This window comes from Trachypithecus francoisi, unplaced genomic scaffold (assembly GCF_009764315.1).
Source record: "Trachypithecus francoisi isolate TF-2019V2 unplaced genomic scaffold, Tfra_2.0 Lachesis_group16, whole genome shotgun sequence".
Classification (NCBI taxonomy): Eukaryota; Metazoa; Chordata; class Mammalia; order Primates; family Cercopithecidae; genus Trachypithecus; species Trachypithecus francoisi.
Genome location: NW_022681461.1, coordinates 79197349 through 79215815, shown reverse-complemented (window position 1 = coordinate 79215815; position 18467 = coordinate 79197349). Strand labels below are relative to the sequence as shown.

The 18467-nt window shown below is 39.3% G+C and overlaps 1 protein-coding gene across 5 annotated transcripts in view; it reads left to right on the top strand.

Moving 5' to 3' along the window:
* Window positions 1-18467, top strand: part of ZNF462 (zinc finger protein 462) — a 152519-nt gene that overhangs the window by 67834 nt on the left and 66218 nt on the right. For 2 of the 5 annotated variants that reach the window (XM_033237890.1, XM_033237893.1), the window contains exons 4-7: window positions 36-200; window positions 1789-2075; window positions 5054-5172; window positions 8661-8852. In XM_033237890.1, coding sequence (XP_033093781.1) covers window positions 36-200; window positions 1789-2075; window positions 5054-5172; window positions 8661-8852 — 763 coding nt within the window. The remainder of the gene's footprint in view (window positions 1-35; window positions 201-1788; window positions 2076-5053; window positions 5173-8660; window positions 8853-18467) is intronic. The other 3 variants (XM_033237892.1, XM_033237894.1, XM_033237891.1) reach the window with 2 other exon arrangements.

Sequence of the window (18467 nt, the reverse complement as noted above, 5' to 3'; positions counted from 1 at the left end):
TCGGAGTACTGATGGCTACCACTGTATTTTACCAGCCTTTTGGTCACTTAGAAGAGGTGCCAAAGATCAAGGAGAGGAAAGTGGTGGGCTACAAATGTAAATTCTGTGTGGAAGTGCACCCAACGCTCCGAGCCATCTGCAATCACCTCCGAAAGCACGTCCAGTATGGCAATGTCCCAGCTGTGTCAGCTGCCGTGAAGGTGAGAACTGGAAGGTCTGGATGAGCATTCTTGTGTGTGAGCGATTCGAGTTACTTACTAACCCCATGGCCTAAAGCAGCTCAGGAAAGAGCATCTCAGAATGTGGGCATTTCTGAATTATGCTTGGATTGGTTTGGCTTGTTTTGATTTCTTTGCAGGTTGGATCTTCCTCATCTTTCTGTTCAGGGAAAGGTCGAGTTTCGATCTGGTTTCCTTCCACGTGGATAGTTTGGTGGCAACAGAAGGTCCAGGATTCTCGGTCTAGGAGGCTTCAGGTCGTCCTTCTCTTCTGCGTTTAGTGCCATTAGCTCTTCGTTCTTCCAAGTTGCCCGAGCTCTTGAGAGGAATCAAGTGGGTTCTGTTCCCATCGTCTTCTGCTCCTCTTTCTTCCTGACTTCTTACTGTTCTCATCTGGCTGAGGATGCAGAAAGCCTAGGAGAATCTCTTTGTCTTCTTATCCTGGATCCTCTGGGGACTGCAAAAGACATTAAAACTAAAAGCATTCAAGTAACAACTGACCCTGAAAGCCTTGGTTTGTCTCCTCCATCCCCTCTCCCATATATGCTGACAAATGTCTTCCCTTTTCCCTCTGACTTTTATTAGGCCACCTGTTTTGAACATCATAATCCTAATAGCAGCCACCACGTCAGTAACCAAGCCACCATCCCCATCTCCAGGATATTGCTCAGCCCTATTATTTATTAAAACAGAAGTCATTTCAGGGTTCTGCCCTCTCTCTACGGGTACATGCAAATATATTTTTGTCCTCTGCCCTTCTTGAGCTTACATCCTATTTTGCCAATTTAACATGAAGATAAAGTCTCTACTTTTCTTCATTGAAGACTGAAGCTTTCTGTCTTTTGGCAGAACAGTGGCAATCCAGGGATATCAGCAGTCATTGCTTGACATACAGTTGCTTCTTTCATACACCACTGCGGTGTGTCCCAGGCTCGTTTCCTGGGATCACGTGAGAGAGACAGAAGGGCTTTTCCTGTGTAATCAGTAACCCAAGGAACTATCTCGAAAAACAGGTGACTTAAAACTAGGCTGCTCCTTAATTTTTTGAGTTGATTATGCAGCAGTCTCCAGTCATAGAGTGAAGTCACCATCTACAGGGTAGGGGGCAGACAGCAGGATCTTTTGCTTTGCTTCCTTTCCAGATAATGGCCCAAGGCTCCTCAATGACCATACTACTTTGCTTTTCATTCTCTTCCTTTCTTCCTCTCTTTTCTGTGAGCCACAACCCTAGCCCAACTTTATGTCAGCTTAGATGGGATTGCAGTTGGAATTTTCTTTTAAGGGGAAGAAGTGAGTGAAGTGTCTTCAGAGCGGGAGAAGCCCTTGTTCACATTTCGCAAACAGTAGCAACCTGTGTCCGGGTATGTTGTTCTAAAATCACCTCCACTGCATGAGGAATGGCAGTTGGGCTTGCTCTCCCTCTAAAGGTAGCTGGAGAGGCAGGGGAGGAAGCTCTGACAAGAAGTGCTATTGAGTTTGGGAGAATGAAGGGAGAAAAAGAAAGCTGGGGGCAATGATGATGGATATTTATTTTGTTGGTGGGGCATGTGTGTGTGTGTGGTTCTCTTAGCAGGAGGCGGATGACCCTGCCCACTTGTTCCTGGATGGATTGGAAGCAGCCAAAGACGCCAGTGGTGCCCTGGTGGGCCGGGTGGATGGTGAACACTGCTTGCTTGATGGAATGTTGGAGGATGAAACCCGGCCGGGGGGATACCATTGCAGTCAATGTGACAGAGTCCTGATGTCCATGCAGGGGCTGCGTTCTCATGAGAGGAGCCACCTGGCCCTGGCCATGTTTACCCGCGAGGACAAGTACAGCTGCCAGTATTGCTCCTTTGTTTCTGCTTTCAGGCACAAGTAAGTGCTATTGGGGGGTCACTAGTGGTTACTGGGGGAAGATGTCATAGTGGAAGGCACTAAGCTAAAGCAGAAGCTTGGATGAGTAAGAAGGCCCCACTCGTGGTTCACACCTCCTGCTCTGTTACCTGGAGCCTCAGTCACTTTTTCTGTAAAATGGGGCTGAGAACCGGAGATTGATCGGATGGCATTCGATTTGGCAAATGCAGGCATTTTAAAAATGAGAATTGGAGGAATCGCTATGATTTACCCAAAGGAAAAATGCAGCTGTGGAGAGTAGATGAGTCTCCTGATTCATCTGTCAAACATTCAGTCAAAATCTAGTCATTATTTGAGGAAGTAAAGTCCATTTGGAAAACTGATTTGCTAAAGAGGTAAAATTAGGACTGTTAACCCGTGTGACCAAAGAAACGTTGCTTGCAAGTTTTCAAAAGACCTTGAAAGGTAAAGAAGTTCACGGATGCCAAAGAGTTGCTTGACATACAGGGAGATTGAGGAGAGGGAGCTTCCCATTACTCATCACAGCTTTGAAAGTGTAAATTTGGAACAAGTGTGTAAGGCTTTTTGGGGCCATGGAAAGAGGGGTGGTTTTAAGAACAACTTTTTGTTGCCTTTCTCTTTCAGCCATATAAAAGAGAGATAAATATTCAATAATGCATTTGGATAGTCTTGGATAAAGGTGACTAAGACTGACATGCTTTTTAAAACAAATTTTTTAATGAAATAAATGATGGACTGTTTGCTTCTTACAAAAGATAAAGGGCCAGTTAGTGGTTGTTGAACAGAAGAAGGAGGTGGTGGTTTCACAGAGGTTAGGATGGGTTGTAAACACTTTATTATTATATGGAGCCTAATATCTAATCTTTGTCATCAGATCCATACATTGGCATAAAACTTGTAGGGTTCTCTTCAATTCATGAAGTATTGATTGAACAGCATCTATCACTTTGTCTGACACGCAGTGGAACTTCAGTAAATAATTGTGAATAGATGAATATATCCTGTCCTAGGTAGTGTACTTTGGAGAAATATAAAGACCCAGGCCGTGGTCTGTGGCCCAAGGAAATTTAGGGTCAAGGGTTGGTTTATGAAATTAAAAAAAAATAAAAACCCCACTGACTCAGTAAAATAAAGCACGTCTTTGAAAATACCAGTAAAATACTATAATGTGTCAAAGAAGGGAAATGTTATGTCAACTTTGGAAGAGTCAGGAAGGTTTTATGGAGTAAGGAGCATTTGGGTCAAGTCTTAAAGTAGAAATATAGGACTTGAGTAGTTTGGAAAGGACATAGGATGTAGAGGAAAAGCTGTGGGAGGAGACCATGAAGCTGACTGGGGCCCTAACTGGGGGTTCAGTTTGACTAATCCTTAAGTTACATGTAAAGGAATAGTGAAAGATAAGGTCTAAATACTTTAAAGGAGACCATATTTGGAGTTTTAAATGCCAGGAAATAGTATTTCATAATTTAAATTACTGGTAAAAGGAAGAGTCAAATTAGTAAAATAATTATAATTGGTAACATTTATTGCATCTCACTGTATACCAGGCACTGTACTAAGTGCCTTTAAGTATTACTTAATTTCATTCTCAAACACTCCGTTAAGGTATGGCCCCATTATTATCATCTTATGAATAAGAAAAGTAAAGCCTAGAAAAATTAAGTAATTTGCCCAAGGTCACTCAACCTATAAGTAATGGCTGAGATTTTATCCCAGGTAGTCTGACTCCATAGTGTGTGCTCTTGAGATGAAAAAAAAAAAAAAGAAAAAGAAAAAACATGGGGGCTAGGGACAAGGAATTAAGAAGCAATAATAGTAGCTAAGTAGCTAGTTCAAGAAGTTAGGGAATGATTGAAGGAATGGATTTGCCTGACTTGGAAAAACTGACTTAATGCATGAGATGAGGGACAAAGTAAAATACAGATGGCACCTAGGTTTTCAGTTTACTGAACTGGGAGAAAGGTTAGTGCCATTTATAGAAACAAGGAAATGAAGAAGAGAGTTTGTTTTGTAGACAACTCTCTAATGGGTTTGTTTTGAACAGGTTGAGTTAAAGATAACTAAAGGACACCCAGAGGGAGCTGTCCAGGGGCAATTGAAAATGTTGCTTTGGAGCTCAGGAGAGCATTATATGTTGAAATGGTAGCAGTACCGTTCCCACATGAGGCATTTAGAATGGAATTTAGTTCTCTGGAGTACTGATACAAATTAGAACTTCTTCCCACACCTTGTTTGGTAGATTTATTATTTTTTTAGGCTAATAATTATTATGAAGTACTAGGGGTTCGTTGTAATTAAATAACTCCCTTGTAAGTTGCTTCTGGAAGACTTAGAGCAAACATGGCTGTGTGTATCAGAAGGGATGTGCAGCCTTTTGACCACGTGACTCCTTTAAACATGCATGCACTTTACCTGCAAATTAATATAGACCCTGGAAACAAGACAGCCCATTGCAAGAAGGTCAGCCACTTCGAAACCTCCCTTCCTCACTCTAGTGTTCACAATGAAAGTAGAATTAGAATTCAAAAAGAAAGTCAGCTCTTTTCAAATGCTAAATTTCTCTAATTCCCATTCTGTTATTTGAATAAGTTAGAGGGCTAATTGATAGGCACTCTCACTGGCTTGGCAGGAAGCTTGAATTCACCCATATTGTACCTTCTCTTTTTAGATACACTCTTCCAATTATCAGAGCTATAAGAAGGGACAATAAAGATTCTTACCATGACCTGTTACCACTGCCATATCTCTAAATCCAAAAAAATCTCTTGATCTCTTCCTTTAGCTTCCTGTCCTCTTAGAGTAGGTACAACTCTTGAAAATTAATTAATTAATTAAATTGATAAATGCCGTTATTGAAAAGTAAACAAAAAGACTTTGAACGACCTAGAAGTAGGATTCCTGGAAAAAAGGCAATGAGCAAATCCTCTATGCAATTTTTAATTTTGTCATTTTTCTTTTCGTTTCCCTTCTACATCAAGTTTGGATCGCCATATGCAAACGCACCACGGACACCATAAACCATTCCGATGCAAACTCTGCTCCTTCAAGTCCTCCTATAACAGCCGGCTGAAAACACATATACTCAAAGCTCATGCTGGTGAGTTGTGCACTGATGATGCACAAGTTCTTTAGCACTCTCTGAGTTTGAAACCTGATGGTCTTTATTGAGTGAAATACTGTCCTGCCTTACACTTGAGAATATTATTCTTGGGATGGATGTATTTTCAGTTTTATTTTCACCTAGTAAAGAAAAAATAAAGAAAAAAGTAAAAGTTAAACAAAATCACCTAAATCCAAAATAATATAAAGCCTATGTCACCCATGTTATAGTTAGTTTGTTCGTGCTACTAGCAAGTTAGAATTAGACTGTTGGTGATTTTTACAGAAATTTCTAAATTGCCTATACTTTCTAGTGCTATTGCCAAGAATCGTTATATGTACTAAAAAGACTTTCCAGCTAAAATAAAGTTAACAACTTAAGGAAGTTAGAAAGGGCAAAGGGAACTCAAGGTGAGTGAGATTTTTCAAGAGATACCCTTAGATACGTTTCCGTACATAAGATAGAAAATGACTTTGGGTGGTGAGTGTCCAGGAGCTGTACTGGTCTCTATCATATTGTTGTTCCATCTCATTATTCATTAGAAAAAATTTGGAAATGAAAGAAGAAACACAGTCAGTCATCTATAATCTTATCTGAAGACCACTGTTGTTGACATCTGGTGTGTCATGAACATCCCTTACCCACCAGGCTCGGCACTAGGCATGTTATATGCATCATCATCTTTAGTCCTACAATAGTCCTAAAGGGGAGGCATTGTGCCATATCCCTTGTGCCTTGTATAACCCTTGGTCACACTCTGAACAGTGTTGTAAGAACCGCTCAGAACCTAAGTCCTTCACTTTTGCCAGCTCCTCATACTCTGTGTAAACAGGACCATGTCTCTTCACTGTCTTCTGAGTGTTGGATTTTGTTGAACTGACTTAATGCAATAAAATTGCCCAGGGCTCCCAGCTGCCCCAAACTCCACTAGGAGTCAGGAATGGGACAGGGAAGTTAGCTATAGGGGCTTTTCTCTATCTTTTTGTATTTTTCTGTCTCTGGGAAATTTCTACTAAAGTCCATGAAGTGAATGGCTTCAGGGTTCAAATCACTCTTTTCTAACTTGTGTATATTGTAAATTATCCAGCTGGGACACTCTCCTGGTGAGTTTTGCCCATAGGCCTTAGCCTCGTCAAAAGCACTTTTACCAGCGAGAGCTGGGAAGAGATGATTCGGCCTGTGGGAAAGACTTGAAGAGAGCATCAGAGCCTGCACACTGATGCCAGCATATTAAGCTGAAGTGTCTGCTCTTGGAGCTGACCCAGCAAACTGGCTCCCTGTGCTCACTGGCTGGCAAGAAGAGTGCATCCAGTAAGAGAGATTGGGAGCAATGTAATTCAGTTCTTGACATACCTTGGAACCTTGGCCTCCATGACATTGCTTTGAACGACTGAGTGGGGCTTGGCTTCGAAAACGCCAGTACATTTTCTAAAAGACTCTTGACTCATCTTGTCTGTTCTAGATGGATTATTTTATTTTAAAGAAGAAAAGGTTATGTGTGCTAACCCAAACATCTGGATTTGAATTCTCTCTCAGGTCGTGCAACTCACAGCCACCAGTAAGGTTCACACAACCAAGCTTGCATTTAAAAAAAAATGAAAAAATAGAAAAAAGAGGGCAGTAGTATTCTATATATTGTCATATATATATATATATTAGTAAACATCATACTCAGCATTGTGATCTAACTCCTAAAGAGATACAACTGACTGGTGTTCCTAGTTGGGTCCTCTGACTTTTTTGAACTTCTGTCCTTCCTTGTGCTTCGTGATGTTGAGCAATTCAAGTTTTTCTGTGGGTTTCTTCAAGACTTTTTTGGAAATGCAAGCTCTGAGGGTCATCAGTGGTGAGAGGAAGGCTTAATTATAGAACTTGGATGCTATACTCACTCCACATGTGAACCCATTTAATAATTTTCATGGTGGCAGGAAAGTAATCTCAGAAAAGCAGGGGGAAAGAATGATCTTCCAATACCTGTTTTTCTTACTTTTAATCCTTAGACCACAGCTCTGTTCATTTTCACTGGTCCACAAAACTTTATGATTCTGTTTTCTCTTCTTTCTTCTCTGACTTTTAAATGTCACCTTAAAAATTCATTTTAAAAATACATGTTCATTAGAGAAAATTTGGAAATGAAAGAAGAAATACAGTCATTCATAATCTTGTTATCTAAACACCACTGTTGTTAACATTTCATATATTTCCTTTCAGTCATTTTCTCTATAATTATTTTTAACAGTTGTAATTCTAATGTCATTGAATATATATATTTAGCCTTTGTATTTACTTTTATTTTTTATGTTATTATAAACTCCAAGAATTTATTTTAATTGAATAAAATAAATCATCAATAGGATATGCCAAGATTTACTTGTTTCCTTATGGTTGTAAATTTAGGTTATTTCATACTTTTTTCAAGCATAAATGATGCATATTTCTAAGTAAAACTTTATATTTATTAAAGGATATCTTCTTATTACTCTTTGAAATGGAATTACTGGGTTGGAAACATGAGCATTTCTATGTCTATTGTTCTTAAAAGCGAAATGGCTTTCTGAATTGATCTTACCAGTGTATATATATCCAACAATTTAAGCATACCCACTTCACACTCTTAGTTCTTAAAATGTAATTAATTTAAAAGGTAACATATGGCAAAGGTAAATCCCATTCTAACTTAATTTGGTCATGGTGATCTGTGTTCTATTTCAGTGGCATAAAATTAATTTAAAACATAGTGCTTGTTTTTACTGAGAGGCACTCTTTATTGAAGAATATTGGAGATAAACACACACACACATACACACACACTCTACCCCCTGAACCCCCATATTTACATATACAGCTCCCTTCCTTAGAGAAATGACTTATTTTTGCCCATTTCTGTGCTATTGACTAGATAGGGAAATGGAGTTCTGTGCTGAGGTTTGTGAACTGGTCCAAAAATGTATATATGTGGGATGAGAACGTGTATAGTTAGCAAGGAAGTACAGAATAGAATAGCACAGCAGAGCTTACACTGAATGACTTTGTGATTAAAAAGCCGCTAATAGATCGTTGGAATAATAATTAAGCATACTATTTTCTGTGACTGACAAAAAGGCAACCTTGAATGAAACCTGACATGGTCATTTCTAGTGTAGAGAGAGGGGAGAAGGGATTGGAAATTTTTCTAAAGGAAGTATCATAGGCCCGTTGGGTTTTACTTCCTATTGGGGAATCAGTTCATAGCTTCACTCCTGTAAGTAGAGCCCAAAATGAAAAAGGACCAGTTCACTAGATTCTGGAGCTCATGGGAGAGTTTCCACTCCAAAGGGGCACTGTGGTTGTGGCAGGTTGTTGGTCTGTGAGGTTCGTTCATAGAACATGAAGCTTGAGAAGCGCTTCTCTAGCATGAGTTAACTGAGTTATCTTATTTCCACCCCGGCCTTATACCCTTCTCCCCTCTTTTTCCTGTTCTATTTCTTGTCAACATCCTCTTCCAGGTGAGCATGCCTACAAGTGTTCTTGGTGCTCATTCTCCACCATGACAATCAGCCAGCTGAAGGAACACTCCCTCAAGGTCCACGGAAAAGCCCTGACCCTTCCCAGGCCACGGATCGTCAGTCTCCTCTCCTCACACTCCCACCACTCCTCCCAGAAAGCTACCCCAGCTGAAGAAGTGGAAGACTCCAACGGTAAAAATGGGCTTCCAAGCTGGAATTAACCACTCAGGGTTGAGGTGGGCTGGGATTCATTGCCAGTCATTCTTTTTAGAGGAAAATCTTATGTGAAAACATGATGGTTCAAGTGAAGGAAGAACTGTGAAAAGGTTGAAATGGTGTAGAAGTTGGAGTGGGAAGGGAAAATGAACTTGTTGAGCATCTGTGTGACGCCACGATGAAAATGAAAGTCAGCACTCATGGGAGTGTTGCTGGTAGCAAGAGACAGTCAAGTGGAATGGATTAGTTTCGAATCGTTCCACTGTGGTTTCAAGCAAGAAAGTGAATGGAGTACCAGGGCAATTTGTTTGTTTTTGTTTATATCCTGTCTTGTTCTAAAAAAGATGCACTGTGAAGTGTTTGGGGTGACAGGTATGTACATTAATGACACAAAATTCAGAGTAGGAATGCAAAGGGTGAATGAGTGGGGAAGTATGTCTCATTGAGCCATGTGATACCTTAGGGGTGACATAGGGATTTCTTACAGCTAAAGGATGCTAATGAGGCATGAGTTGGGAGTGTGTTACTATCTAGTTTTGGAGTTTCAGAAGAAATACAGGAAGCCAGGGAGAGGGTCTCCTTGATAGCAGGTGTGACCAAAGCTGTAGGGTAGAGAAAGAGAGTCCAGACCTCGGGGCCTGCAGATGTGGCATAGTAAGCAAAGGGATAGTTTATTGTTTTTATAAGACCAGGAAGCAGACCTGTTTTGATTTCTCATCTCACCTCAAATGATTGCAGAATCAGCTACTTGGAAAAGAAGTAGAGGAAGTCTGCAGATTCTTCGAGGTAGACCTGCTCTCTTCCAACCCCTTCTAATTCTTGAGTCCCTTCTGCGGGAGCCAGTTAGCTACCATCAGCTTGAGTACTTCCCAGGTCAAGGAACGACTGTCTGCCAAGGTCTACTGTTACATTCTTGGGAGGAGCTTAGTGGACTGGAAAGAAAGCCGAACAAAAGCCTGGATTTGAAATCTCACTTCTCTCAATAGTGGTTACGTTTCCCTGGGCAATCTTAGCTTCTTGTTCCCATATGTAAAATCGGGGATAGTGATATCTACCTCAACCGATTATCTTCAGAGATTAATGAGAAAAGGTACACACCTGTAAAATACCTAATCCAGCCTCTGACACATAGTAGGTATTTAGTAAACGGCCGTTTTATTTCTGTACTTTTCATCCTTGGTTGCAATTCTGGCCTTTGGGACCATTTATAACAAGTACGAATTTTGGTTATTTTTAATGTATGTGTTTAAACCAAGAGACTCTTCAGATAACCTGACGATCTGACAGCCCAACTTGTCAACATGGTCTAATTCTCAGATTATCGAAAGAGTAAATGAGTAATGTTTATTCATGAGGCCTGTGAGCAGACACCTGTGGGAGGAAATGAAATGGTAAGTCCTAAGATGAAAAGCTGCCTTTTAAAAACGTTTTGAAGCTTGGTGGTCTTTCCTTTGCAAATCGTTTATAGTGTTCAACACTATAACTCCTTACTGGTATCCCTGCCTTAAAGGACTTCTGTTTAACAAAGAAGGCCTGTTATGATGGCTACGACTTGTAATGACGTGACCACACAATCTCCTTAGCTACTGTGTAGTAGTTTAAAATGTGGAAAGAAGCCTGTGGTGTTTTTTTTTTTTTTCTTCTGGGAAAATTTAGAGTCACACATCTAGGACTGGGTGAGAGTACCAGTGGAAGGGTAAAGAAAATGTCCCCTTTTCACCTGAAATATTCTATTCACCAGGAAAGGTTGGTATATTGCAACCAGAAGGGCAAAATCTAACTTGACCCACATTGTAAGATCTTTATTAATGTGATTTTTAAGTAATTGTTTTCATCTGACATGGAAGCTACATTTGTGGAGCCGTTTGAATGGAACAGATTCATCTCAGTGCCATTGCTAGCAAAGGCTTTTGCTGGGATGTTTTTCTCAATGTCATACCTTCTTTTTCCTTTGTCTTTCTTCCTTGAAAGGTGGTTCTCAGTCAGAGGTCAAAGGAATCCTTTAAACCCACCCCACTGTGTGTATTATTATCCTCTGCATAGACTAAGAAGAGTTGAGTTCAGTTAAATTCTTGAGCCTGTACTCTCTCCCGAGGACTTTGCTATGCATGGAAGAATCAGAAATGAGTATAGGATTTTTCTGGCCCTCTGACAACTTAGAATCAATTGTTTAGATGATATTATTAGCACTTACATTTGAGCTAACCATAACCCTAAGCCTCAGGCCTAACCTGTCTGGGGAGTGATTTCAGATTCTTGGAGAATGGACTGTGGGGAGGGGTGGTTGTCACAGAAATACAACAAAGTGATATTGACTAGCTGTCTCTATAACATGGATAGTCTGTTTTTGTTTAGGCACAGGGAAATAATTTGCAATATATAAAAGTGATTCTCAGTCTTCTTCTTATGAAAGAACATAGTAACTGAAAGCTCTGTGTGATAACTATTTGGTGAGACCTACACAGAAGTCATTGGGCCTGTACTGTTTTTAATGTATGTAAATGACCTATATCAATGGATCAGCAGTGATTAGTTTAATTTGATGACATAAAAGCTGATTAGATGAGGTAAACAAAAAGAAGGCTATTCACATGAATGAATAATTCTGTGGAAAGAGTAGTTAATAGTTGTTCATTTAGTAAGTATTTTCTTGAATCCTTATTATAGATTTTGTACAGTTTTGCATAGCCAAGAATGGCTAAGCAGGCCCAAAGTAGGAAGACTTTGCTAAGGAGCCGGATGGTGGATTCCTAGAAACAGCTAAGTCTACAGGATGGAAAAACAGCTGTGGGACTAGATAGTAACCTGTAAATTATGCCTTGAATGGTGTTTGAAACACACATGTGAAATCCAATTGCACATTTTAATAGAGAGAAGCTGTGGGGCTATTGGCTCTCAGTTCAGGTTTCCCACACTGCAGATGCCAGGACAATGTGAACACACCAACCAAAAATGCGTTGCAGGCCTGGGGGGAGTCAAGATCCATAAAACCAGGGAAATCACCAGTGTGTCTTTGGCTTTCTGATTCCCTAGTGAAAGATGTGAATAAAACAAGTTGACATGTTGCTGCTATTTGCAGTGGTCAAATGCTTGCCGTCTTGAGAGGGAGCCAGCCTTCTCTGGCAGAGGGAAACAGCCTGAAAAGGGATGTTCTTTCTAAGCTGCTCTCCCTCCCAACCCAGAGGAGGGAGAAAAGCGAAGAAAGCAAAAATGAGAAGGTAGAGGGCAGATTTCACTCCAGCTGCCTGGCCACACACCTCTTCTGTGCTTCAACCATGCTCTTGGGCTCTGAGCTGTCAGTCTTGACATGTTTCACCAGCACACGAATCCTCTATATATTCATGATGATCAGTTGTTGGAAAGAAAAGCAACAGCACTATGGTATTGGTTTTGTCTATAAGATAATGGGCAATGACACATAATTGCTATTCTAAACAATGCATTAAGGGGAAACAATAAGGTTTTCAACAAAGGGAAATGCTCTGCTGTGTTTGTGTTTACTGTGTTTCTTCTCCTGCCATGTACAACACAGGACTGGCTTTTATCCGGCTGTTTCCAAGTCTCTGCTTTCAGTACAGAAAAATACACATATACGCACAGCTGTAAAATAACCAAGAAACTAGGACAGTGTAGTTTAGCTATGAGATTTGCTTTAGGTCTGAGAAGCTATACAGGACATGGCCAATGGATATGTAACTTAAAATTCAACTATATGTTAAGTCAAGCCAGTGATGACATTCCATGTTTTACCTACCTCTAGTTTCTCCCGGGGACTAATAAGTTATTTTGTTTCTTCTATCTATGCAGTTATGCTATGGAATTGCCTGCTTTAGAAAATAGCTACTATGATGCATTTAGGACAAAAACAAAAATCAGACCAGGTACAAAGTGAATAAGGTGAATGATGGTAACATTGTTTGTTTATTTGTTTGTTTGTTTTGCCCGTGCCTTAGTTAGCAACCCAGAGAAAACACAAAGAACACTTGGTTATGATACCCCTCCATTTATAATATAGAACTTGATATAGTCCACCCAAAAGAGAAGTCTGTGGTATTAGAATTAATAGAAAAATGTTGCAAGGGGCTTTGCAATTTCCTTTTGTACAGATTTTTTAATAAATCTCAATTGGTTTTTCTCCTCTAAGCTCTAGAATAATACTTGACAAACACTATTTTTATCAAGACATTTCTCATCAAGGAACCACACGTACTTATTACCTCTCATATGAAAGTCTTCAGCGTTGCATCCAAAGTTCACCATTTAGTCATGCTTTCATCATTGCACAGTGGCTTCACTAGCAAATACTGACATTCCTGCCATCTCTCTACTTACTATCCTAAACATTTAATGTCTTCCTTTGTACTTCTACTCACTTTCAGTAAGCTCTGCTGGGAGGTTAGATGGATTTCTTTCCTGTCTGCTTTTCTGTACTAGTCCATGACTTTCACTTCCTTTAAGGATTGATTTTCACTGGCCCCAAACGTACTCTTATTATACTCTTGTATCCCTCATCTTCCTGGTGCTCTATTAGTACTTGCAGATACGCTATTTTTTCTGTCCCCTAATTTTCCAATATGGACAGTTAGGTAAGTACTTACTAAATACTTATTCTTTTCATGGACCCATGATATCTTGGAGGCATCACAGTTTTCAGTTCTGTTAATTGTACTGGCTCCTCAAATACATTTTAACTCCACTAACCAAATTACACAGGATGAGTTTATTTCACTTCCGTTTAAGAGGCAGGTCAAAAGACATCTGAAGATGAAACCTTAGGGAATGCTCTAACATTAATTATCTGACACAATTACTCTGCCGAGATAAAAAGATCTTCCTTGACAAAGAGCATTTTAAATGTTGTCATTGTTCCCTGCATGATGAGACCTTCTGTATAGGTGAGAAGCTGAAGGTTAAGACAGGGTAGAAACCCTTCTGTCCCTCAGAAGGATATAGAAAGTATGATGGAGCTGGAGAGATGAACATTTCTAGTATGGTCAGCTGTTAGCAGAGTTGCTTCTTGGAGCAAGTGCGCACAATTATTGATCTTAGAGTGGGCTAATTTGTTCTCTGTGTCTCTGGCAATATACAGTGTTTGGCCACAGTTAAATTCAGATTCAAAGACGATATAGTGATAAACTGACCAACAAAACTTGTCAATGAGTAGAGCTTTCTATTCTACCTGAAAACTTTTCCCATCAGACTTTTAAAACAATATATTGGTTAGAAGAGACTCATTTGGTGAGACTCCGTTTTTCTAAACATTAGAGATTGGCAAAATTTTCCTTTAAAAAAAATTTAAATTGACTCATAATAATTACACATATTTGTGGCATACAGTGTGATAATTTGATACATGCATATGATGTGTAACGATTAAATTAGGGCCATTAGCATTTCCATCACCTCAAACATTTATTATTTCTTTGTGTTGGAAACACTCAAAATCTGCTTTTTAAGCTGTTAGTAAATATACAATCAGTTGTTGTTTATTCTAGTTATCTTAAGATGCTGTAAAATTCTAGATCTTGTTTCTCCTATCCAGCTGTAATTTTATATCTATTTACCACCCTAATGCCCTTCCCAGTCTTTACTAACCACTATTCTACTTACTACTTCTATGAGATCAACTTTTCTAGCTTCTACATAGGACATAAGAATGTGCAGTATTTGTCTTTCTGTGCCAGCTTTTGGCAATTTTTTTCTATAAAAAAGGCCAGACAGAAAATATTTTCAGCACTGTAGGTCGTGCAGTCTCTGTCACAACTACTTAACTCTGCCATTGTAACATGAAAGTAACCATAGACAGTATGTAAAAAAAACAACATGGCTATGCTCCAATAAAACTGTATGTACAAAAACAAATTTGGGAAGGCCCATGAATGATACTTCACTAACCTATGTCATAGATGAGATGATTGGGGGGAATAATTACAGCAATACCCATGAGATTAATCCAGTCTTTAATAAATGTCATTCTGAGCCTTTATATTTAACATGTGGAATACTCCTAGATGTCACTTAAAAATGTAACTTGACCTAAATATATTATTAGATTCATATATGAAATGTAAGGTATTAGATAAAGTTTTAAAAATATTAGTGCATGAATTACATTTAAGCTTAAAAGGAAAATCTTCTCTAAGAATTATGTTGAGTCTAGCTCCAAACTAGCAACTCATTTTACCTTGGCTGCAGCAATGCTTGACAACTAAAAATTAAGATCTGGGATGCTTTATTTTTGAAGAGAAGCTTTTCAGATCTCTAAATAGGTCAGACATAAAATTCAACCTTTAAGAGGATCCAGTTAGTTGCTAGGGCTTCAGCCCTTCCACACAGGTTCCAGTTGCAATCAGATGGAAAGAAAAAATGAGATGGTTTCTTTAAAAATGACAGTCATGAAATGGAGACTTCCAAGTGAATAACTAATTGTAAAATACAAAAATTTACATCGTTTATAGCACATGCGATGTAAGACATAATTTTAATGGCTTGACTATAATTTTTAATAGGTTCTGCTGGTCTCAAAATTATCTGACCAGCTACTAACTAACCTTCTCTTTTTGATATCAGAATTTCTACATCAAAATGTGGCCTAAAGTTCATTTTAACACTTACTATATTTCTATATCTCTACGGTAAAGACTTAAGAGGTCTACAATTTCAGTGGAGCAAAGTGGCATTGAAGACCCCGAATCTTCTGTTATTACCTGGAAATCTACAGGGATCAAACTGTTAAGACTCTACCTCAGTGACAAAGAGCAACCCTCCAAAATTATCACCACTCTGAACTCAAAGGTCATGTGATAGACACTTCCCAAGATACCAACCTGCCTGGAATTTCTGTGACTTTTTGAATTAGCCATGGTTTTGTGGCTAATATCATCCTTTGTGCCAGAGATGAAAACATTTCAAGTGTAGGCTTTCCATGTCCTGGGAACGTAGTCAACTAACTCATCTCCTTCTTCCCATGCCAATAAAAACATTGTTCATCAGAAATATAGCCATATACCACTAAAGTTATTCGGAACTAGTTCCCAGAAACACTGGAGTTTGCTTCATAATTCCACATCTGATGTTCACATCTCTGGATGTGAACTGCTTGGAGATTACCTCAAGTCTTCCAGACCTCATTTGTGGAAAGTATCTAGAAGGGAAGAAATCTACTTTATTCTTTAGCAGAAAAATATAGTCAGTCATTAGCTGAATCATCTAAAACAACTAATCTCAGTTATTTTTTAAAAGAAAGAATCTTTCCTTGTCTTCTCATTGCCCACTTCAAATTTTCTGTCCCTGGCGCTGAAGCTAGTATTTTAGCCCAATTTTACTTGAGATAAAAATCCCTCAAACTGTCTTGAGACTTCTTGTGACTCATAGGTCTCTCCACTCTTTCTGTTCTGTTTGAGAGGATTTTACACAGGCAGAAGGAAGGGTATTTGAGTTGGGAGAAGTCAAAAGAGTCAGCCATGATTTAGAGGTAGAAATCCTGCAACAGCCTTGCTAGAGTCGAGGGAATGTCCTTGAAAAGATGAGTATGTAAACAAATAATTTTTTAAAAAATGGAAAGAGCCACGCTGTTGTGGCTCATGCCTGTAATCCCAACACTTTGTGGGAGGCTGAGGCAAGAGGATCTCTTGAGGCCAGGAGTTCAAGACCAGCCTGGGCAACATAGCAAGATCCCACCTCTATAAAAACATAAAAATAAAATAAAAGTGAATTAGTATGGAGGTGAGAACAAGATGCCAGAAATAACTTTTTAGCTACAATTATTTTTTTGAAAAAAGTAAATTACATACATTTTGATTGTATGTCCCAGGAAAGTATGTCCAAATGATACACATATTTTTGTTAACATGTTTTATTAACCGTAAATAACAGCCAACAGAAAAATCCCAGTGGTGGTGATTAAACAAAAATGGTGAAATAACAAATGGCCAAAAGTGACATGAGGGGAAAGTATACAGGTGGGATAATCTGCTTGCCCTCTGCTGGATTCAGTCCCTTTCTGTTTAGGCCCAGGAAATGATATGTTCCTGTCACTGGGGCTCTTCCACTTTGCAAACAGTTTCCGAGTCATCAAGTTCAACCCAAAGGAAGTATTTGGCCGAGAGTGTAGGGCCCAGCTAAGGTTTCATTTCCTAGCACACTGCTTGTGGAGAAGTCATTCCAAGGCTAGGTTCTTCGGCTTCCATGGGGACACAAAACATTCTTAGATGACTCGCACAAGTCACTCTCTTACATCATATTTTATTTTGATGCACTGTGAGTCCTCCACCAGAGCTGCTATGTTAGCCACATTGAGAGATGCAGGACCTTCTAAACTCTTAACCTATGTTCATTTTTAGCACTGCTAGTTATTTTTTTCCCCCTTGGCCAGTTTGAAAGTCATTCATTCTGGTTTACATAAGGGTTCTGCATGTCTCTTCGTTCAATTCCCAAGTGATGAAAAATAATTTTTTTTATTCTACCAATTGTCTTAAATATGTCATCTGCTTTAATATGTCTAATGAATTGGAGGTATAAATGATTAATCTCATTTGAAAGAGAAGGGCACGAGGAGTGAAATGGTGAGTCAGACATCACAAAGCGTGTACGTGGTGGAACTGTTTCATTCACAGGTTTGTCCGATTCCGAAGCCTGTGCCCTTGAACTTTGTGCCTCAGTGGAGTCTAATAGCAAAAACACATACCCAAGAAATGATCCAGAGTGGTAAAGCCTTGGCTGCTTATATGTCTGTGGGCTCTGGAATCTTCTAAAGGAAATGAAAGACAAGTATTTATTATTTACTGATATTTGGAGCTTAAGTTAACAGATGTACAGATAGTCTTAAGTTAAAAGACCAGAATACAATAAAGTGAGAAATTGTGTGTCTGGATTTGAATGGCTGTAGCTGTGGATATGAGAAGGAATTGAGTCATGTAGGGCTTCATGGAAGAGGCAGTACTCAAGCTGGACCTTGAAGGGTGAGTGGATGTGTGCAGGTGGATGGAAGGAGGCAAGGAGGGAAGAGTATCAGCATGAGCAGATATACAGGAGAAAGGATCCTGAGACTGTAAAGAACCAGTGTGGCTGGAACAAAGGATGTGTGGTGAGGTTAGTGGGAGGGCAATTGGTGAGGTAAGGAGAGGGAGAGCGAGACAACAGGAGTACTTAACACTGGGAAGAGGACTTTGGATTTGTTAAGAAACACTCAATGAGGAAGACAAGCAGCAAGATTCCTTCCTCTCCAGAAGTGCCAGGGTACATTTGAGCTATAGGTGCATTCAGCTAGCATCAATAGGTCTTCAAGAAGGAATGTGCAATGAAATTAGTCATGGGTAGTACTCATCCTCTTTTAAGATAGCTGCATAGAATTTTTACCTTCTGATGACAAAAGTAATACCAACTCGTGACTAAAGAACAGCTTTATGGCAATACATAACAAAATGTAAGGGTCACCCATCATGCCAGCCTCTCCCTACCCAGAATAATCTCTATTCACAGATTGTCGAAGTCATCTAGATACTTGTTCTACGAATATACAAATACAGGTTGTCATGTAGTTTAGGTTGTTTTTTTTTTTTACAAAACTGGAACCGAACTACACAAACTATT